The 19,722-nt window shown below is 39.9% G+C and overlaps 2 protein-coding genes across 7 annotated transcripts; both read right to left on the bottom strand.

Moving 5' to 3' along the window:
* Positions 1–1,561: 1,561 nt before the first annotated feature.
* On the bottom strand, positions 1,562–5,517 carry ropn1l (rhophilin associated tail protein 1-like). 2 transcript variants are annotated; one of them, XM_068581868.1, is made up of 6 exons: positions 5,420–5,517; positions 4,642–4,774; positions 3,706–3,826; positions 3,096–3,257; positions 2,303–2,478; positions 1,562–1,723 (listed from the first exon to the last, which is right to left on the bottom strand). In XM_068581868.1, the coding sequence occupies exons 2-6, from the start codon at positions 4,770–4,772 to the stop codon at positions 1,591–1,593; spliced, it is 723 nt and encodes a 240-aa protein (XP_068437969.1). In that variant the 5' UTR covers positions 4,773–4,774; positions 5,420–5,517; the 3' UTR covers positions 1,562–1,590. The 2 variants fall into 2 exon arrangements, with proteins under 2 accessions (XP_068437969.1, XP_068437968.1); XM_068581867.1 differs by lacking the exon at positions 5,420–5,517 and having other exon boundaries at positions 4,642–4,790.
* A 738-nt stretch (positions 5,518–6,255) lies between these two features.
* nup58 (nucleoporin 58) lies at positions 6,256–19,049 on the bottom strand. Of its 5 annotated transcripts, none has more exons than XM_068581578.1 (14): positions 18,615–19,049; positions 17,890–18,086; positions 17,712–17,744; positions 17,355–17,630; positions 16,891–17,056; positions 16,620–16,685; positions 16,064–16,238; positions 15,632–15,711; positions 15,311–15,429; positions 14,942–15,024; positions 14,645–14,846; positions 9,368–9,451; positions 8,305–8,400; positions 6,256–7,834 (listed from the first exon to the last, which is right to left on the bottom strand). In XM_068581578.1, the coding sequence occupies exons 1-14, from the start codon at positions 18,692–18,694 to the stop codon at positions 7,668–7,670; spliced, it is 1,824 nt and encodes a 607-aa protein (XP_068437679.1). In that variant the 5' UTR covers positions 18,695–19,049; the 3' UTR covers positions 6,256–7,667. The 5 variants fall into 5 exon arrangements, with proteins under 5 accessions (XP_068437679.1, XP_068437680.1, XP_068437681.1 ...); XM_068581579.1 differs by having other exon boundaries at positions 17,932–18,086; positions 18,615–19,047; XM_068581580.1 differs by lacking the exon at positions 9,368–9,451.
* Between the last annotated feature and the right edge of the window lie 673 nt (positions 19,050–19,722).

Genomic DNA, 19,722 nt, shown 5'->3' on the forward strand with positions numbered 1-19,722 from the left:
ATCTGTTACACAACAGCTAAAGGGAGGAATGCTCAAGTGGAGACTCTGGGTCCACTCCCTCTTCTTCTGTCTCTTTCACACTGCTCTGCTACATTCATCGTGTCTCTGGAGATGTGATGTCATGAGCAACACTCGAGGAAAAAGTAAGGGTTGTTCAACAAGGTCCACCCTGGAGCAGAAATTAATAAGCTACAGACATCTTTGTAATGACATCATGATTAAAGTTTGAACAATGGAGCATACAGTTGTGGAGCTGTGCTGTATGACCATGACAATTAAAACAGTATGCCATCAAAAGTCCTAAAAAAAGTCAGCATTGTATTCCAATAAAGAAACATAAAAAAGGTATACCATGACATTGTCTGGAGAAAAATCATATCCAAAGGTCATAGATGTGTGATCAAAAGATGATGCTGTAGGATGTTGAAACAAACTTCAAATGTCATAGAACAAAATCAATAAAAAGTCACAGTCTCGTATTTTGAAAAAAAAAAAAGAAAATTAAAAAGTTTTCAGTATTAAACAAAGTCATGATGATATATGTTCAAAAAAACCTGGAGAAAGTAATATTGAGGTATTTTTAAAGTAATAAATATATAGTTTTTTAAAAAATGAATCATATAGTACGTCTAAAATATTTACATATAATGTATCTAAAACGATCTGAGTATAGTATGGCGGAAAAATTCATAGTATATGAAGAAAAAGTCATAAAAAGTCACAATATAGTAAGTCAAAATGAGTCCTAGAATATTATGTCGAAAATATTCTAGGTAAATATATTGTGTCTCAGTATAGTATTTTGAAAGAATAACAAATGTAGGTCATTAAAGAAGGAAGATGCTTGTTGAATAAAGTCAGAGTATACTACGCTGAAAAACGTAGTATACATAGTATAGTATACGTAAGTTACTTTTTAAAAGATCATAGTACAGGATATCAAAAAAAGTGTATGCTATGTCGGAATAAATGGTTGTATAGTTTGTTGGAAAAAGTCACAATATAGTATGTCAAATAAAAATCCTAATAAAAAACCTCCGTTGAAAATATTCATAAAAGAGTAAAAAAGATCTCTGTGTGCGCCTCAGTGCTTCCTGACTTGTGTAATAAACCTGGGTGCTCTTGAACTTGCTCATTTCTAATATGGCATGGCGGAGTGAACTAAACACGGGGGGTTTCAGCTCTTTAACACAAGCTGAAAACCACGCTCTTGTGCCCTCAGAGCTTATCTCAACACCTCTCCTCTGTTACGTCTGCTGTGTGAAATGAATACGCCAGCAGAGAGGCCAAATACGGCGAGGCTGCCAGGCTATCGGTTGTGTGTATGATAAATTAACTCTGGCTAACCCAGACGTTAGGAAACGGGCCATGAAAAAAGCATACACAACACTCCACCTGACAGTTTGTGGAAGGCAGCTTTGTGCCTCTCTTGCTGCTCATTAAAAGATTCCAAGCCGACTCAAAATAGCAGCCTTTTTCTGCTGGACAATGACGAATAACAGTCCCCTGTGTCTGACGCCAACAATTAATGAGGCCAATTTCTAGGTAATAAAACAACAGCTGCGCTTGAAGGAGCATTAGCTTGCCCGTTTATTCATCGATTGCTGTCGTTTTGTTGTTTTCTATCACTTCCTTCCTGTCGTCCATTGCTTTGCCTATCTTCTTCCCGCACTTCCTACCGATGTAGAAGTTGGAAACCTGAATCATGCCGTTCTGCTTGTCGCTGTCGGGCAGAGAAACCAGTCTATCAGTGCAACAGCTCGACTAAGCAGCAGAAGGATTCTCACAAGAGTGAATATTACAATCTCACAGCATCAGCTGAGGACAAGATATCTGGCTTAGCGCTGTGTGTCTTAGCCGAGCAACACTTACCGGCCCCAAATGCTGGGTGAGTTCAAAGTTATCACTGCAGAAAACATATTGGCGGCATACTTTATGCTAAGAGTAGTTTTGAATGTATTTCCTGCTTTTATTCATTTGTGTCGTTTATTAACATTGTGTAGTTTTGAAATGAAGAATTCCCCTGTGTTGTAATTGTACATGACTGAAGTGTTACATTTAAGTGTGGGAATGGGTAATGTTCAGCAGCACACAATAATAGGCTGTAAGCATAAGACATTTTGACCTTATATGACTCCTTGTGACTTGTTAAGTATCTCAAGTGATTACAAAAACCTCGAAAAGTTGCATTTTTATACTTATTGTATGTAGATGTAGTGTGGTAGGCTTCATTTCCAGAAGCATATTGACAGCTATGATAGTGAGGATAATTGTTGTACACACACACGCACACAGCACCTACACTTGAGCCTGCAGGCTTCTCAGGAAGTTATCAATGTGATCCTGTGGCATGTCCCCGTCCAGGTGAGCCAGGTAGGTGTAGAGTTTGACAAAGATGTTAAACGGGATCCTACCAGCACCGCCCTCCTCGTCCTCTGTCAAGATTTCACACGCAAACTTAAGGGAACTCACAAGGGTCTGAGAAACACAGAGAAGCAGACAATAGGATTTAGTTAACAAAACACACACAAAACTACCTAAACGTACCTTCAGCATTCAAGGACGGTCACGCCTCATTTGAGCATCCCCAGCACACACTGCAAATACATGTAAAATGTATATATAACTTATACACACGCGCACACAGCCGAACGCACAGACACACAACAAAAAAAACAGCCGAACCAATGTAGAACGTGACTGCCCTCATGTGGTCAAGATGCGAAACAGTCACACTATGTCCGTAATGCTGAGCTGCAAAGCCTTCATCTGCAAAGTTCCCCATGCGTAAAGAACTTCTTAAATCTCTCTCCTGCTCTATCTGCTACTTTGAAACAAAACCGTTGGCTTAAAATCATTGGGAAGAAGTCAGTCAAGTAGTTAGAGATGGATTTATCTTTGTAGTCTGAGGACCTTGATGGACCTTGAAGTCTGGATCACAGATGTCTGGATGTAGTCTAAACACTAGCAAACTGGACTGTGAGATGAACAAAGGGTTCTCTAACTGTGCTTGGCCTCACAGTAGGTTTTATGAGTCAAAGGAAGTGGTATAAAGTGGTGTTAGCATTTATATCTGGCCTTATATAACATCTTACCCCTCCCAGAGCACTGCAGCCCAGGGCAAAAAACTCCATCCAGTTGATGTCTGAGTCAAAACTGCCTAGCGACAGCAGCGTCTCCAGGTGATCCATGTGTAGACACAGACCCTTCCATTTCTCCTGCAGGTCCTCCTTGCTGCAAGTTTCCTTGAAGGACAGCTAAGATTGGGTGGAGGAAGTGATGAGGAAAACAAAACAAGGTTATCTAGTTTAATATTCAGTATTATTAGTTGAAATAAACCGCAGCATTGGATAGGGAATCAGACAGCCTTTGTTGATCAGCAAGATTATCTTCACTAACGGAATAATTGCATGTTACATATTAAGACAGAGCAAGGATATAAGGGCATAGGAGTTTATTACCACCCCAAGCTGGTAGATTGATAAGCTGAAAGTCTGGGTGTCACAAACAATATGATTTCTAATTCATGGTAGATTTGTGGCCATCTTTATCTAAAGCAGTTTTATTGAATTAATAACTCTGTTATACTAATAACACTGGCAGAAACACAGAAAGAGCACACTGGAAAGTGTATTGTTTTTCTTCCAATTGCGAAAAGTCACGTGATCTGTTATTTAAGGTGTGGTCCTGCTGAAGAGAAAGCACCTGTTTATGGAGAGTCTTAAGTAAACCGGGAGTCAGCCCAGTGTCCGTCTTCTGTGTGGTATTTATCTCCAGCCTATCCTTGACAGGCAGAACCTCTCCTTTAGACAGCGCATTGAAATATCTGGGCGAGGACACACACACACACACACACACATTTTAAACACACATGTGCTTAGCTTTACCATGCTTGTCATCCATCTCCCATGGTTCCTAATCATGCCAATTAAATTAAGGGATGAAAGCAGATTACGTAAAATGATGCACACATCGGCATCACAACAAGGATTATCAGTTGAAAAATCGCCATGACCTTGCCAAGAACCAGTCTTCTTTGTTGGAGGTTTCCTGATATTCCTGTTGTGCTAAGGGGCATACTGGCTCCGCTCATAGTTTAAATAATTCTAAATAATAGGTCTGCGGTGAATTTAGAGTCAGCATGACTTTCATTATCTCTGAGAAGCGACAGAGCCTTTTGTTACTTTAATAGCATCGAAACATCTTGTAACCCAGGAGACATTTGAATTGTTTTTGTTTTACCATATGGCTCCCTTCACTGTCTTTTGCTGTAAACACTGCCAAGCTACATTGGCGAATGAAATAAACAGATGATATGACTGTCCTTAGGGGTGCAAAAAAACAACAGACTTTTTATATTTAAATCACATCCAGTACTTCCGATGTGCTTTTTCTATTTTGTTGTTGAAGAAAATCACATATTTTAGCCACTGCCTTGACATGGAAGCCCACAGGACTCAATTACAGACAGTCAACGTAAAGATGAGAGATGCACAGGTAAAAGAGGCCTGCCTTTCCACAGTGACGCTGCCTGGAGACATGGTTTATGATGTTGTTGAAGATATCAGGATTGAAATAAAACATAATCACATGTATCCCTAACCCTCTACCAAACCACCTCTGACAGAGATTCAATCTTACGCTGCAGACCACAGCAGCAAATCCTCGGGCTGTGTACGGATGGCTGCCTTGGAGAAGTTTTTCAGGATGTCTGGCAGCTGGGGAGGGATGTTGATTTGCTGGGCACAGAACATTGTGTCTGGAAGAGGCATGGCTGCAATATAACACATTGCAATAAAGTCCAATTAGCAGATATGAGAACTAGCAGATAGCAGATCTATGAAGAGGAAAAAAAAAGAAAAGAAAAAAAAAGAAATGGCAGCTTGCTGGCCACTTAAAACTATAGGCAGTGACAATAACCACACTATTAGCATACACATGTCATTATGCTTCTTCGGACTTGGTTTGAGAGTAATGTGGAGGTAAAGACCGTGAAAACAACGTGTTTCTAAGGGATACCGACTAGAAAAGCTGCAGATTCTCGCATTTCCTCCTTTTACTCCACAGACCAGCGTGATGAACTCAGACCGGCATCATAAAAGGAGCCAGGAGACGAAGCAATGGGTGCCATCACTTTGGTAGCGTTGACGTTAAAGGAATGCGAAACAGCCCCCAGCAGGAAAGTAAAAGGCCGAACATTATCAACGCCACGTGTCTGAATGTACCCGACAGGTGTAGCGTTTCATATTGAACGTTAGAAACGTAACTCCGTTTGTAAATGGAAGAAAACCGTTTACAATCAGTTGCTCAATTTAAATAGCTGGCTTAATATATTTAACGCTATATATTAACCTCTCATGAAGTCGGCGCATGTTAGGATATAGCCAAAATATGTCACTGCAAAAAATAGTAACGTTACCTTTATTGTTGAATATTGAGTGTGAAAAAGAAACGCAGAAGGCTAAAACTATGAGCGGCTACCTCGATTGTAGTTTATAGCGTTGTCGCTTAGCAACACCGTTCTTCTTGCGTTTTTAAGGGTAGATGTAATGCGGCGAGAAGCGCAATAACGCCCCCTTCCGTTGGAGAATATATGGAAGGACCATTCACCTTTAAACCGTGTTTGACGTACACAATGACAATAACTCACTCTGAATTAATTTAACATTTCTTTTCCAAACAATAATAATTAAAAAACGTTGATGCATAATACCAAACAAATAATGTCCCATGGAGAAGGAAAGCTTGGACTTATGGTGAATGCAGAATTGTTACTGGTGAATGAAGAATATGGTCTACCTTTGTGGATGAATGAAGTGACACTTCTCCATCATGCATGCGACTGCAACTGATAAACCGTACAATCTGCATGGCTTCGTAAATCCCAGTATGAACTTTTGGAGTTAATTAGCACGGCTGATGTATCGTGTTCCCGTGAAGAAGTGGTCCTATTTTATTTAGTAAATCTATTAAAAATCACACTGCTGGAGCAGACAATTTGCCATTCTACATAGGCACTACATACTTTTTAAACTTACTCTACAAAGCCTTTCAATAGGTTTACTTGTTTGTGCAATGCCAAGGAGAATTTAAGGGATACAGGGTCTGGAAATGTTGACAAAGTCTGATGTGAACAGTCTTATCACAGTGGTCAAAGCAGGTGCAACCATGACTCTTGTCTTCATTGTCAGATTTAAGTCCAAATCTGTCCATAACCAGGTGACACACATTCTGACAAACACATGACAAACACCATTCTCTGTCAACACGCACATTTATTGAAGTGTTGCCATAAACAGGCAAAACATCCATTGGAGATTTTATTATTAAACAACTTTTTGAAAATACAAGTTTACACAGACTGTGATTAGAACATAATAGTACAACTACCAGTATTTGGTAACCTAACAGAAATGGACAATAAAAAAAAGCAGTATATTCCAACCATCTCCCGACACTCAAAAGAAGTGAGGAATTATGAATGACCAGAGAGACAAATTCATACTTGTGCACTAGGCACACATGCACATTCACACGGACACTGCCAGGTCATATACACTGACCAGTGCAAATGAATTTCCAGCACGTGGAAACGTTGAGTAGCTAGAACCTGCTCGTAAAATCCCTTTCAGATTTAACTCACTTAACATTAAAGGGAGCCATGTAATACAAACAGCGCAGCGTTTCTCCCACGTTCTTACATTGTGGCAAATTAAATGTCAAAAAATTAACTATGAAACAATGATAAGGATGGACTTTAGCAAAACAACACAGGCTATGAGGACTTGATAATGGACTATCCCAAGCTAGTGCCCTTTTACCCCTCCCCTGTGTCATCTCTTTCTCCACTTGATACAAAAATAAAACTGTGCTTCCCCAAAAACCCACCCCTGGACACTCTGGGATTAGGTAAAACTCGAGATCGACCCCTTAGGCAGCGATTACTGTTCCAAACCAAATAAACTTTCTTCCCTTCACATTGTCTCATTCTTCGATGGGACGAGGCTTCGACCAAGTTTGAAAGCGTTCGAGTGCAGCTATGCGATCGACAGTTTGTGTCACTCAAGGAAACCGACTGTACTGTCCACCTCAAAGCACAAAAACACATCAGTCTTGTACAATATTCAGACAAAAGCAACGCCTTACAGACAACTGAACTATTTGTAGATGACCTAGATCTGTCCGTGTCTGGCATTCCCAAAAGCATTGCAGCGCCACAGAATAGAGAGGGCAGGCAGTATTTGGTCAACACTAATGGGCAAAATCATGTTTAAAGGTCCACTGTCTACTACATTTATTTAGAGTTGCCTGAGTATTGATAAGACCAAAGAAAAATAATGTAATTGTTTAATCTGATAGGTACATGTGAACTTGGACAATGAGGTAATATTTGCTCAGGACTTGAGAATCTGGAATCTAATTTATTGGAATCAAACCAGTGGACGATACAGTCCAATGTATAATAGCAAGATTGAGTATATACCTCCATGGATTTGAATGTGTGATCCTGCATTGTTTACATATTTTGAAATTTCCTCGGATTTAAATTCTTTGTTTTGCCGTTGGATAGTGATGAATAAAAGCACTTGTATGCTTTTGGGAAATCAGGCCTTACCCGCTACAAACCCGTTAGTCAGCTGGTCCGTCACAAGGTTTTGCTTTTGGTTCTATCTCTTGCCCCTTTTATTACCAGCAGGGGGTTTCTTCAGCTGGAGAAGGGGAGCTGCACCAAAGCCTGTAGCGGTTTGGTTAGAAACGCCAAAGGTCAGGCCAGCCGAGGGGTTGATGCCGGGGTTACTGAAGTTAAAGCCCGAGTTGCTGCTGCTACCAAAACCTAGAAAAAAGCAGGAGACAGGGGATGCAGGACAAAACAAGAAGAGGAAAACACAGGAAATGTTAGAGAAAACTATAGTAATGAAGCAAATTAAGAATTTAAATAAAAGGACGTCCATATGATACACAGACTCAAGCGTTTGCTAAGTCGTGAAAATATTTTGTCGACATGATGGAACACCCTATATCCCAAAACCTGATGGCCAAACTGCTTACAAACCTGCATCAAAAGCATACCAGACTACATGAAGGATCATGCTGTTGACAAAGCCCACACACACCAGGGAGGAAACCAGAGAAACCTGTTATACTGTATCTGGACATCACTCTGAGCAGCTCGACACAGGAGGCTTGATCCAAACGCTTCTCATGAATATCTGAACTCCAGAGCTCAGCAAGCCGACTGAAGACTGTTTGTATTGTAACTATTTGGAGCGGCTGTGAAGGGGGGTATAAACAATATGCATGTACCTGCACTCAGACTGCCTCCTGTGGGCTTACTGGTGGAGAAGGCAAAAGAAGACCCCCCAGTCCCCACCCCACCAAATCCTGGCCCACCACCAAAACCTGTGGGAGAGAGTGACATGAAAGTCAGTTTGGGGCGATGCACACAGCCCACACTAGGAATGAATGTAAGGAGCAGGGGCTCAGGAGTACACAAAGGGGGTCAAACATAACTGTGCCATTCCATGTCAAATCAGAGTGTTTTTTGTTTGCATTTTATATTTTGAAGTTGAAACCCCCCAAAAAAGATAGGCAACAAATGTCAACGTTGGCTTGCCATATTTACCTATAAGAGTTATATTTCTGAAGATACTGAATCCTTGAAATGGCTTTTTTCCCCCTCGTGTCAAATACCAATTATATGTATAAAGCTTGAACAAAAACCTCCATCTGATTTGACACAGAATTACCCAAAACAAATGCCACCACCTAATCAATAGAGCTCTATGCACAGCTTTACTTCTGACTGGAGAACACAACAGTATCCACAGTGCACTGCATGGCGAAGCAAAGACCACAGGGAAGACAACAGCATGAGAGGTTTCACCAAACACAAACACACCAACTTGGTGTGCGTTCAGACCACTTGCTACCACACGGCCAAGTGACTCATGACTGGCTGTTGTGGCCAATAATATTTGCCTCTCGACATCGAAAAAGGCAGAGCATTATTTTAAAATAAAAGGCCAGTGAATTTTTTTTGACCACATTTCTCCTTATTGAGGAAAAACACATGTCACGTGAAAAGGTAGAGTGACCTGTGGCAAGTGGCTGCTCAGTTTACTTGTGGTGTGAACGCACTTTAACTCTTGCACAAGGAAGAACAGGAAAGACACTGCTACACTTCGATTGCACCACTCTCTAGGACAGACACACTGCTTACTTCATTCATACAGGAGAACACAACATCCTCACACAAAAAGGCTCCTTGGCAACAGCTAAGAGGCATGAAGGGAATGGTAAACCGTTCAAGGGAAGGGCAAAACAAAAGGGAATATTCATTAAAAAAAAAAAAAGGCAGAGGTAATACCTCCAAGGGTAGAAGAGCCCAAGCTAGTGCCCACTGCCGAGGCAAAGGGGTTTCCAAACCCTGCCCCCAAGGGTGCCTGGGACCCTAAGGCACAGAGAGAGAGCATATGCTTTACTCCTCTTAATGCATTGTGTGCGTGGTTGAGGTAAAACAAATAAAAAATTAAAACAAAAATGTAGGTTTTAATATCGTATTTTTTAAGTTTTTAAATGCAAAAACAGAATGTCTGCAATAGATTGTACATAAGTAATCTAACACAGCTGTTATGTTTGGGACGTCACAAGTCTGCAGCAGTAACTCTTCTATTAAACCTTCACATAATGCTTTGGAAATACAATATTAAAGTATAGTTGCAGAATCAAAAAAGGCACCAAGCTTTTACAATTTGAACAAATATATGGATTTTGTGAATATTAGAAAGGTCTTAGACTAAATGTTCCAGATAATCAGTAGTGTGGCTCACACTGCTGACAAACTGTGGGACAGATGCTGCTAGTTCTTTCACTCGGAAACTTGTCTTTTTTTAATGTAATCGTTTTTTTTTAGGTAATAATTTTGTAAGGCTTCCAATTAGTCTGCATTGTTAAAACAACTTCAGTCAAAAAGAAACAAGGACAAACGTTTCTTTGTTTAAAAATTGATTTATTGTCAAATTAATATGCAATTCCACTTACATAAAACACAAACAAACAGTTTAGAACAATAATTGATTGTTAATTGCTAACTGCTACTGCATTTGACAAGTTTCCAAATTTGTTTGATTTCTGTGAGTGAATGAACTAGCATATGCCAAAAAACACAATTATTGAATATAGCTTAAAAAGGCACACCATATTATATATTATATATATTTATACTGTATCAACAGGCATTGGTTACATATGTTTAAACACATTCATCTGCAAGTAAAAGCACTTGAGATTTAGATAAGAAAAGTGAATTTGGCATTTATGGCTGCCTCTCAGTGTAAACTGGTAAACATAAAGGAAACTCAGTGACATGTGACAGTTTGCCTGTTTTGGGCCATCCTTCCAACAGGAATCAAATGACCTTTTCACCAGTAGTTTAGACATAACAGCCAGATTTTTGGTGGTTGTTTACTAAACACAAAAGCTGCACCTTGGATAAATTTAGACACGATCACAGGCTACCAACACGTTTCTTTGCTGGATCAAGTGTGACCTCGGTGAAGTGGCTGGTCAATATATTGTAAAGAGAGTCAATCTAGTTTGTATATAAACATTAGCAAATGTCTAGTTTTTCAGAGATCGTAAAGATCCCCGAAAACACAATCTGTTATAGTAGTACCTCCTGCAAGCCACACAAACCACTACAAAAAAAGCTAAATGTAAGCACGCGATAAATGGTTAAAAACAGAAGAAACAAGGAGAGAATAGAAACATTCAAAACAGTCTGTGACAGCCAACTACTCAAAAGAACACTCTGATTTCCAACATTTGAGCCCATTTTAGAGAACTGCTGTGCTGAAGCTCATCATAACACAGAAATAAAATATATATCATATACACAATTCTGAATCATTACTGATTTTCAGAAAAACTAGTTGAGTCGAGCACTGTCGGAAAATTTTGGCGCTAGTACCGGGTCAACCACCCCACCCTCAGAAAATAAAAAAAAAATTCACATTTTGATTCCTTCACTAATGGCATTCAAGAAAATACAGCAGTCAGCATGTGCATACACATTACTGACAGAAATTGAGAAGATACTCAACGTACAGGAATACGGTGGCTTAATGTCCACAGTCACTTTCTACGTCCGAACAGCTTCGACAGATCAATAAGTATTACAACATCCAAACGTCATAATTGTGCCAAGTGCAGCTGTAGAGATGTGGAAGAGTAAAACGGTCAAAATTCGGGGCAACTCAGGAATCTGGCCAACAGACATCCGGCTCGGCCGAACACTGAAACTCAATCCTACAAAATGTTGTTCCGGAGGACTGGAATGTCCAAAGCAGCAGTTTCTCTCTAATCAACTAGGTTGGGTTCCCCGAGCGCCACTGTATAGAGTATCATTTTTCACTTAAGTGCTGGAGAGTGAACTGACCATGTTATATCAGAACACAAAACATTTTCATCCTCACTATGCTCTCACCAGTATCTCAATCAATACAATATCAAGCAAGACTGTTCCTCATAAAATGGTGGAAAATAACACCCGATGCACTAAAGAGATGGAGACATACAACCTGACCAGTATGTCTGTGTCGTTTGGCAACAATGTATCTTGCTGGTACTGACGGACCAGCATGAGCAGCAGAAAGCTCTTCTCCCCTACCAAACACACTGGACTCAAACAAGGAAAACAAACTAATGAGAAAGTAAATTTTCTACAAAAGTTTAAGAAAAGTCCCACCCCACCCCCTTGGATAAAATACCTGAAATTACTTGTTACCAGCACTAATCCTCTACATTTGAATTGAAGTGAATGTGAAATGATCCAGCCCTGTCACGCCGTCAGTAGCCCTTAGGTGATGTAGCTTAAATCAAACAGTGGCATGGCGCCGTACAACCAAACCAACTGAACTGTGAGGTAATGCTAACTTTCCATATTAAAAATGAGCCTTCAACATTAACAATAAACTTAAGCTATTTGTTCACTCGGATGCATACAAACACTGAGCACCGATTGATTTAGGCCAGCAGTGACAAAGACCGGGGCCGTTTTAGAAGACAGTAAAAGCGCTGATGGAAAGACAATATCTTAGCTTAAACTACAGTTCAGGTTATTAAATAGTCAATACGTTCAGTCCTGAGTCTTATGGCACCTTTTACCTTTTGTGGCACAAATCTGATCAAGCTTTTGTCCAAGTATGTGGGTAAAACAAAAATCTGCCTGAAGCGAGCACCACCCATCTGCATGGTTAGTGTTTTAATTGCTGTAATACTGTCCACCCGCAACGATGCCGTTCCAATTACTAAGTTACAAACAAACAAAAAACAATTGAAATAAATAGATAAATAAATACTGAAGAGACTAAGACAATCATTTGTGATGAGGCTTAGTCAGTGAAATCAGTCAAATACAACCACTATTTGGAAATAGGGATGGGAACTTCACTGAATATTAATGACCATGAAAAGGCAATAATGTAACCTATACCCAACTCTGGAGTCAACAGATTTGCAAAGCTATGCACTTGAAATAAATGACAGTGCAACGCAACCTTTTTAAGACAGCTAGCATACCCAGAGAAAGGCGTTACAAAATTAAATGATCAGGAATTGATTTGGCTTCATATAAAATTAAATATAAATAGCAATACAGGAGAGGGGGGAGGGGGGGTATCTTCAGCAGGCACCAAGGTAGTGTGTACCTCCACACACAGGCAGATTAACCTCCTGTGGCAAAATGACTTGTTTGTGAGGAGCTTTAAATTGGGGTTCAGCAATGGATTGGTCAAATATTCCCATCCCTACTTGGCACGTACCTCAATAGGCTCGACGCAAATTCAGAACAGCTACTGCTTGTCCTGATAAGAGAGCTATGGCATATTACTCGATTTATGTTGAGACATTGAATGTTAAGCCACATTCAATGTCTGGGTAACATTTGCCAATTCTTGGATCTTATGGATATTTAAGTGGAAATGGTGATTTTTCTTTTTAAAGGAGGCAGTAGAAATGTGCAAATGAAATCCAACATGTGAGCCATTGAAAGCCATGCTGCCGCCTTTGCTATCCCATCCAATTTAAATATTGCTTTCAAATTTTTGAATTACATTTTTTTACTCCACTTCAGAAGGAAAAAAATGACAGCAGAAACATTTTAATATACATAGTAGCTTCGTTAGTTCGTAGTAAGTGAGTGCCCTGATATGCCAGTATAACGGCCTACTAACAAAAGCCTACAGAAAAGGCTGACATTTTGTTTAACACCTCAATGTGGCAACAACTATCATGGATACTACTCTTAACATAGTCGTAAAATGTTTAGTAAAAGTGAATTTGTGTGCCATGGAGTGCTAACTGACTCGCTTCGTGCTTTAGTGTGCTGGCATATTTAATATTTTTTGGGATTTATCTAACCCTAAAAGAACCCAACACACCTCTGATGTCAATCTGTGAGTAGGCAGTATGTGAAATAAAAAGATCAGTCTTCACCTGTGTGCATATGCTGGATAATAATACTGTGTAGAATAATCTTCATAAATATATTTGTTTTTACTGGCAGATGGAAATATTTAACATTTAAAGATATAAATTACATTTTTTAACTAATAAATAGGACTTGCTTTTTTAATACATGTGGATCTAGGTCCTTAGTGTACTTCTACAAGTGTATGGTTGTTTATAGATGCGAGTCCTGGCCTAAACTGAGCCTAATATTAGTAAGTTTCTGAACAAGAGCAACTCCATGCTTCAATAAACAATGGAGATAGATTCTTGATATAAATTCTGTTCTTAAAAAATGTGCGCTGCATTTTTAGTTAAGTAAACTCCTGCCATTTGACATCTGATCAATTGGACCTCTCCCACATCAAGGAGACCTCTTGAAAGATTGTAGGAGCTAAAATATCAATAATTTATACCTTATGGACCACCAGACACAATCTTAAAAAATAAATTTAAAAAAGACTAACTATAGCAAACATCTGACTTACAGATGATCATGATCGTTCAGACAATGTTTGTGTAGTATATCTTAATCGCAGAGCGTCCAATGCTTCTAACCTCATCACACAACAACCTTCATTGAGTAGGCTCAATTCAAGCATCTGTTAAAACAAACTCAAATTAAATTTAAAAGCTCTAATTGTAACTTCAAGCTTCAGGTGAGTAAAATTGAAATAGCTTGGACCTGTTCTCCCATTATAATTGCTTCCATAAGGTCAGCTTCACATAAGTGCTCTAATGTACTATTAGAGCGGGCATTGAGATACATTAGTTGAAGTAGGTTATTATGTCCTTGGCATTACTGGAATTGTTTGTGTTACATTTGTAAGTTTTAAGTTGGTGTTTTTTAAGTGCAAGTATAACAAGATGGTAAGGCAGTACAAAGGTTTCCTGTCGGCGTTAAGCAAGACATGTATCTCCTCTCGGTCTTTCTCTCGGCATTTCTTTCGTTAAAGAACGCACAGACACAATAGCTCTGCATCAGCTGAGACTTTTGTTGTTGTTTTAATCATCCTCTGTCGCCTTCAGACCTTTTCACTCCCATCATTCTGTCCTCTTTCAACATCTGTCTCTCTGCTCCCTCTCCTATTTTAAGGTGAGATGAGGAAAACTTTCTAGAACTTGTAGGCAGTCAGACCTGGAGTTGGCTGCTGTTGCTGGGTCAACGTGGCTGCCATGGCTACCGCTGCAGCGTTGGGCACACTGGAGAATGGGGCGGGGCCAGTGGTGACTCGCGAAGCACTCTGCCACTTCCTGTTCGATGCCCGTTTGGATTCAAAGACGTCTGTCGAGTCTTCCAAAAAGGCCCGACGGTACGAAAGGTACTGGTGCTTTAAGATCTACAATATTAGATACAAACAAAAAAAGTGTACATGATGTGCATGCATTTTAATTTGCTGAGAATCTTGACATCATTTTTGGGGGGGAAACTGACCTTGACATTCTCATGAACAGACTGGAGCTGGGCAGCCTGTGCAACAAATGTCTGGTACAACTTCTGCATGGCCAAAGTCAGGTCTGGAAACAAACATACACAACATTATTATCTCAGTATACATTTCAGGTGAATTATTAAAAAAATACAGGGTTGAGAGATAAATATTAGGAATAGTCAGGAATGAGAAACAAAGTAACTTCAATGTATGTGTTGAACTTTGTCCTACATTGGTATCACGAAACACGATCAGCTTCAATGTTAATATAAATTACATGAATAGATGCTGATTAAAAACCTGGAAAAGAAAGAGGCACATTTGTATTACTTTCCTAAGTTTTGTTAAAAGTCAGACAACAGTCTTCTTACCCTGAGGAGTGATGTGGGAGCCACTGCTCTGCGTTGTCAGGTGATTCTCGAGTTCTTCTATCTGCTGCCGGTACTGCTGCAACTGCACCTCAAACTGCTCTACCAGGCTATGGAAATAACTAAACACAGAATACAATTATAATAATTAACCATAGTTGAATCCATGAGACAAATTAAGCTGTTATATATAGAAAACCCCAGATATACTCGTCAGGAGGGGAAAAATTACATTAGGAGGCAAGAAGCTGACAATACTGCAATCTGATGATTGTACATCCCCCTATGATTCGCGTTAGAACTACTTTCTGGTGGCGTACATACTCTGATGGAGCAGTGTTTTCATGCTGGAGTCCAGGGGGAGTCTTTTGTGTACGAAGTGCTATGTCAGCATTTTTCAGCTCCTTGCGAACAAAGGGAAAGAACAAAGTAAAAAGACTTATTTTTCTTTGTTATATGTACACACATAAATACAGAGACACATATCTTTGAAAGATATCACTGAGGTGTGAGTAACAGACACGGTGAACAATCTAGACAATTAAGTTCCTCTCATTTTGAGTTTAATTTGTTATAGCTAGATGCACCTATAGCTACAATTAGGGTTAGGGTTAGGGAATGAAATGAAATATACAACATACCTATATTGGTATACAACTGGAGCAATTTTAGTATATAACATAAATAAATACAAATTCTGAAAAGACTTGAGTTAACATAACTTTTCACTCTTAAGCTTGTGTGTACTGTTTTTACCTGCGCTGTCTCCAGCTTTAACTTGTCGATGGCAAGAGCTTGGCGCTGCAGACCGCTGGCGCTGACCGAGAGAACCTGTTTGAGGCTCTTGATGTCATCTTGGACTTTAGAAATGGCCTTCGATGACATCCTGCTGATGTCCTCCTGAACTTGTTTCTGGTCTTTCACAAATTTTCTTTAATGAAAGAGGAGGGAAGAGAAAGAAAATTGAAAATTATTCAAAGCAATACATTATCAGTCCATTACCAGGGTTGATGTGACATGGATTTTGGGGAAAACCGCTGTGTACAAGAAATATGATCTTGTTTGGAGTACATTGCCATACTCTATTGAATAGGTAGAGGTCAAAGCTTTATGATTCAACAATCTTTTGAGCCAAGTTTACAACACACAGTGTAAATGAGCCACGTCTACTTTGGTACAATAACATCACTGATAAAGCAGGTTATTATTTGCATCTTTAAAACAAATATGCAAACAATGTCAAACAATGTGCCCATTAATGTGACCTGAGGGTTGCTGGATCAAATCCTGTGACATTATATATAACACTTACTGGAAATTCTCGACATCCTGACAAATAACTGGAGGCAGGTTCTCATCTTTCAAAGCTTTACTGTCCCTGAGGGAGAAAAAGAGAACGCTTTTAATCATAACGACAAATATAATCTTGTTGTTCAGGTATAAATAACAAGATATGAAGCAACTAAAAGCCTCTTAGCAAATCATGTTGTACAGTACTTCACTGTAGAGCAAGTACAGTTCTAGACAATTCTAATGCTCACATTTGATTAATAATGATGCATATGTTGGTCAACAGGACTTACTTTGCATTGGCTCCAGATGTGTCACTCTTATTCTCAGAGGAAGTGCTGAAGTCGACTCCACCCAGGCCTAAACTGGGGGCAGGAGCTGTTGATACTGCTGTGGGTGCAGCTAACAGAGAGCCCAGCGTCGTCATCATGCCTCCTCCAAGAGTGGTCTGACCCAAACCTACAACATCAAGTAAATATATACGTACGGTTACAACAGTGCATAATTGTGATTGAGAACTACCTCTAGTTCTCAGTTAGTACTGATGAGTCATAATCAAAACCACTGCAGCAGCAACAATGGCTCCATTGAAAATCAGAGCTCATAGCACTTATCAAATGACAACATATATCTAATATATCAATTATATTTGTCTTTTTAAACAATTATTTCTTTAATAAAGTATACAATAATGGTTCACTTTTGCGCCAAACCCACAGCTCAGTGCACAAGCTCATCGTGGCTGTTTTCATCTCACCTGTCGACAAAGTGTTGGAGAAGAGACTCCCGCCCAGTGACGGGCCTAGTGAGGCTGCTGCTGTGGTCATTGTTGTGCCACCAAGACCAAGGTTGAAGGCTACTGCAGGCTGCTGTGGAGCTGTGGCTGTCAGGACAGAGCCGAAAGATAAACCTGCCCCTCCGGGGGCTGCTGAGGATGTCGAACTTGTGGTGAGGGAGAAGGGTGTTGCTGAGGCGGTGGGCTTGTTGAAGGCCATGCTAAAGCCAGTGGCTGCACCTGTAGCGGCTGGGGCACCTGGGAGAAAGTACATAGAAATCAAGCTTTCATTTGCTTTTCAAGATCTTACATAAAAAATATCCAAAAACACAAACATACCTAATGTAAGGCCAGTTGTGGGGGCAGTGGCACCTAAAAGAGAACATCCCAACATAAGAGGGGCATAATGTATAGTGTACAAGTGTATAGCTTCAACTCACAGACATGTTAATTAAACAAATAATTAAAAGTCACTGTTTGCAATAGGCTTGGTTTTCCATCTGTGCAACATTGTTACTTGAGGCAGGTGTGTTGAGAGAGAATCCAGTAGGTTTCTGACCAAAAAGAGTGCCTCCAAGACCGAGAGATGGGGTGGTGGTGGCGGCGGCAAGAGTTGTGGTTGCTGTTCCCAGAGCAGATCCCATCGAGAAGCCGCCTGCATTGGCCACAGGTGCACTAACCATCGAGAAGCCGCCAGTATTGGCCACAGGTGCACTATTGAGGGAAAATGCAGTACATTCAGTCACAAAAACACAGTTCTTTCATGATCCCAAAGTTAAGTGTCAAACTATGAAGCAAGGGACAACACTGATGCAAACTGTTCAACAACACTTGGTTGAGCTACTTGACATCTCTTCTTTTTATATAAATACTTTTACTTGGCATATCAAAGTGAACGCTGTGATGCCTTCAAGTTTCTTCTGCATACGAATGTCAAGCCAAATGTGTCGATGCTCACTCAACAGGACAATCCACAAGAAACGTTACAAGAGAAGAACAGAACTTTGAACTGAAAACAATCTTGCTTAGTCTCTCTCGTTCGATCGCTAACGGTTCACCAAGCAACAACCCTGGACTCCCATAGTGATCCTTCACACACGGTTGTACCGTTAACAATAACCTACAGGAACACAGGCGATGTTAGAAAGTCATGACCATTGTGCTAACTACCTGCTAACGTCAGGTTTACTCTGGCTATGCTAACGATAGCTAAGTCGGATTTTTTTAAATATATATAATTACCTGGCTGGAGCCCCAAAGGCAAATCCCCCACCGGTGTTGGTGGCACCGAGGGTCCCCGATCCAAAGTTAAAGCCAGACATTTTGTCTTATTAGGTTCACATTCAACACAAACTTTCGATTCGGTCTTCAGTCACTCATGAAGACGCTCAGAGCCAACCAGCATCCCGGCTAACACGCTAGTTAGCTTTGAAAGATGCCCGCGTGAGGGCCAAATCCGCGTTGTTGCCTTTACTGAAAAACTCAATACACAATGTCGGCTTTCCCAAATAAAGCTATCGGCAAAATCGGGAATTGTTCAGCTGTCGTGTTAGGTTCTCGCGCGCGTCAAATTGTTTTAAAAATGTATAAAGCTGTCAAATTTCGCAGGATGAGTTGTCGCATGGTGTTAGTTTTCTTATTCCCCGCCTGGTATTTCCCGAAAGCTATTGCATTCTGGGTAAACACAATCATTTTAAACTACATTGCCCAACGTCCCTCTCGCTGTTTTTGTGTCGCGTGATGCCTCACACATGTGCGGTCTCTTTACAAAAACTTCCCGACTTGCTTTCAAAATAATACTCGCCATTTTAGACATTTTAAAAGTTTAAGTCAGGCAACACCCATTTATTTGAAAAACAATGTTACAAACCATTTCTGCACAATGCGTTTTCCCTCTGACTAACCATCTTTTTTTTGGTTTGTTTTTTCTTCACCCTGCAATTTGGTATGAACTCATGAGTGGAATTATTGTTTTATCTTATCAAAGACCACAACGTTTGCAAATTGGAAAACTACCCTATATAGTTTAATAACATAATATGAACTGAAATAATTGGGGGTCTTAAGGTTACATATGAATTAGCGCACACATTTATTTTAAAGACCATTATTATTATTATTATTATTATTATTAGTAGTAGTAGTAGTAGTAGTAGTAGTAGTAGTAGTAGTAGTAGTAGTAGTAGTAGTAGTAGTAGTAGTAATATTATAAATGATTGTTTATTTGCATGCATTTAGGCGTGCACACATGGTGCACTTTCCTAAATGGTAAAGTTGGATGTCAAAAAGCCAAAACAAACCTATACAGACGTGGGCTATGTCCGTGATCCGGACCTACACGAAGTCGCGC

This window comes from Clinocottus analis, unplaced genomic scaffold (assembly GCF_023055335.1).
Source record: "Clinocottus analis isolate CAN_PGR_092001 unplaced genomic scaffold, fCliAna1.0.p SCAF_18, whole genome shotgun sequence".
NCBI lineage: Eukaryota > Metazoa > Chordata > Actinopteri > Perciformes > Cottidae > Clinocottus > Clinocottus analis.